General features: G+C 43.5%; 1 protein-coding gene across 1 annotated transcript; it reads right to left on the bottom strand.

Annotated features, from left to right (window-relative positions):
- Positions 1–1,531: 1,531 nt before the first annotated feature.
- LOC100485842 (olfactory receptor 5V1-like) lies at positions 1,532–2,458 on the bottom strand. Its single transcript, XM_012970732.2, has one exon. The coding sequence runs from the start codon at positions 2,456–2,458 to the stop codon at positions 1,532–1,534; it is 927 nt and encodes a 308-aa protein (XP_012826186.1).

Genomic DNA, 2,458 nt, shown 5'->3' with positions numbered 1-2,458 from the left:
GGGAAGTTGTTACAATTTGTAACATCAGTGTTTTAGTCCCTCCTCCCCTGCCAGTACAATACATTGTGGGTTATGTAGTTCCTGCGTGCTGTCTGTAAGCTGTGGGGAAGTTGTTACAATTTGTAACATCAGTGTTTTAGTCCCTCCTCCCCTGCCAGTACAATGCATTGTGGGTTATGTAGTTCCTGCGTGCTGTCTGTAAGCTGTGGGGAAGTTGTTACAATTTGTAACATCAGTGTTTTAGTCCCTCCTCCCCTGCCTGTACAATGCATTGTGGGTTATGTAGTTCCTGCATGCTGTCTGTAAGCTGTGGGGAAGTTGTTACAATTTGTAACATCAGTGTTTTAGTCCCTCCTCCCCTGCCAGTACAATGCATTGTGGGTTATGTAGTTCCTGCGTGCTGTCTGTAAGCTGTGGGGAAGTTGTTACAATTTGTAACATCAGTGTTTTAGTCCCTCCTCCCATGCCAGTACAATGCATTGTGGGTTATGTAGTTCCTGCATGCTGTCTGTAAGCTGTGGGGAAGTTGTTACAATTTGTAACATCAGTGTTTTAGTCCCTCCTCCCCTGCCAGGATTTTCAATGATGCAGAAAGGGAAGAACTGTTTTGCAGCTGGATTTCAGCATATAAAAATGGTATTTATTCATAGTTTATGAAGGAACAGATTACAGTGATAGGGATATTAGGGGTTTCTGTGTTTTGTGGGGCTCTTAAACATATTTGGGTTCAGAAGCCGGAGATCCCCTTTAGCTATTAAATCAGTGCATAAATCCATAGAGACTCTGATCTGTCCCTAGGATCAAGGTACTTAATGCTCATTGCATCAGTGCCCTGTACCCAGGGGTGGCAAATAGTGATGAGCAAATTTTTCACCGCCCATGAATTCACAGCAAAATTCCGCATTTTTCCATAGGCAATATTTTTCACAAAACTGTGGCGAAATTTGGCAGAAAAAATGGCTAAAAAAAACACCCATTCACTTCAATGCATTCAGAGTGAGAATAAACGCCCATGGACTATAATGCATTCGGGGTGAGAGAAAAAAGTAGCACGCGGCAGCTGCAAAAACCGCCTTTTGACTGCAATACAAGTGATGAGTGAATCTGTCCCAAGAAAATTAGTGAAGCGGCGAAAAATTCACAAAACACATTTGTCGCACTATTTTTTTGTCACCCGCGTCTTTTTTGTCACCCACGTCTTTTTTGTCACCCATATCTTTTTTGACACGACTGTGCCCAATTTGACGCGACCGCAACTTTTTTTGACTCACGACCGTGACTTTTTTTGACTCATGACAAATTTTTCTGCAGCAAATTCACAGAAGTTTCACGAAACAATTTGGCAATGGCGAAATGCAGAGATTCACTGTGAAGCAAAGTCTGCCGAAAAACATTCACTCATCGCTAGCGGGCACATTAAATAAGATTCACTCATCACGAGTTAAAGGGTAAATACACCATCTATTCTACATCTCTGGTTGCTTTGATCTGTCCATTCGACGTGGACTTTATATACCGCACTGTGACTTTTCTAAACACCATTCAGGAAGAAATACTTCACTGCCTTCTTTACATCATTATTTCTCATACTGTATATTATGGGATTTAGTACCGGGGTGACCACAGTATAGATCACAGCACCTGTTCTGTCTTTGGACCCCGAATTGCTGCTCATTGGCTGCAAATAATTAGCCGTGAGTGTGGTGTAATACACAATGACCACCAGTAGGTGCGAAGCGCAGGTCGAAAATGCTTTCCCTCTTCCCTCCTGAGACCTGATTCTCATTATGGCGGTTATGATACTAACGTAGGAGCCGAGAATAACGGAGCAGTTGCATATACCATTAAAGAAAGCGGATACATACACTAAAGCCACATTTAGAAGTATATCCGAACACGCAAGCTGGAAAAGAGGGACAACGTCGCAAAAGAAATGACTGAGCTGATTGGGGCCACAAAAGTCGATGCTGTTTGTGAGTAAGGTGTGTATCAGAGAATAGAAGCTCCCCAACAGCCACGACCCACTGGCCAGCCTAAAGCACAGCTTATTGCTCATTATGGTTTTATAATGAAGTGGATCACATATGGCAACGTAACGGTCAACAGCCATGACGGAGAGAAGGGGGGATTCAGACGCCCCAACTGCTATTATTAAAAAGAGTTGAGCAATGCAGCTACGGAACGATATCATTCCTTCCCTGGAAATAAGGTCTCCAATCATTTTAGGGACCGTAACGGTCGTAAACAACAAGTCCATCATGGAGAGGTTGGCCAAGAAAAAATACATGGGGGTGTGAAGCCGATGGTCCTCTCTGATGAGAAGAATGATGAGGCTGTTCCCCAGGATTGTGCAGGCATACATGAGGGTGAAGGTAGGAATTAGGAAGAGGCGAACTTGAGGGACGTGGGAGAAGCCAAGAAGGATGAAGATCTCAACGTGGGTAAAATTTCCTTCCAT

The sequence above is a fragment of the Xenopus tropicalis genome, chromosome 9 (assembly GCF_000004195.4).
Source record: "Xenopus tropicalis strain Nigerian chromosome 9, UCB_Xtro_10.0, whole genome shotgun sequence".
NCBI classification, from domain to species: Eukaryota; Metazoa; Chordata; class Amphibia; order Anura; family Pipidae; genus Xenopus; species Xenopus tropicalis.
This window is presented reverse-complemented; position numbering and strand designations above follow the sequence as displayed.

Coding starts and splice junctions, on each gene's coding strand:
- LOC100485842 (XM_012970732.2), bottom strand. CDS start 2,458: ATGGAAGGAAATTTTACCCACGTTGAGATCTTCATCCTTCTTGGCTTC.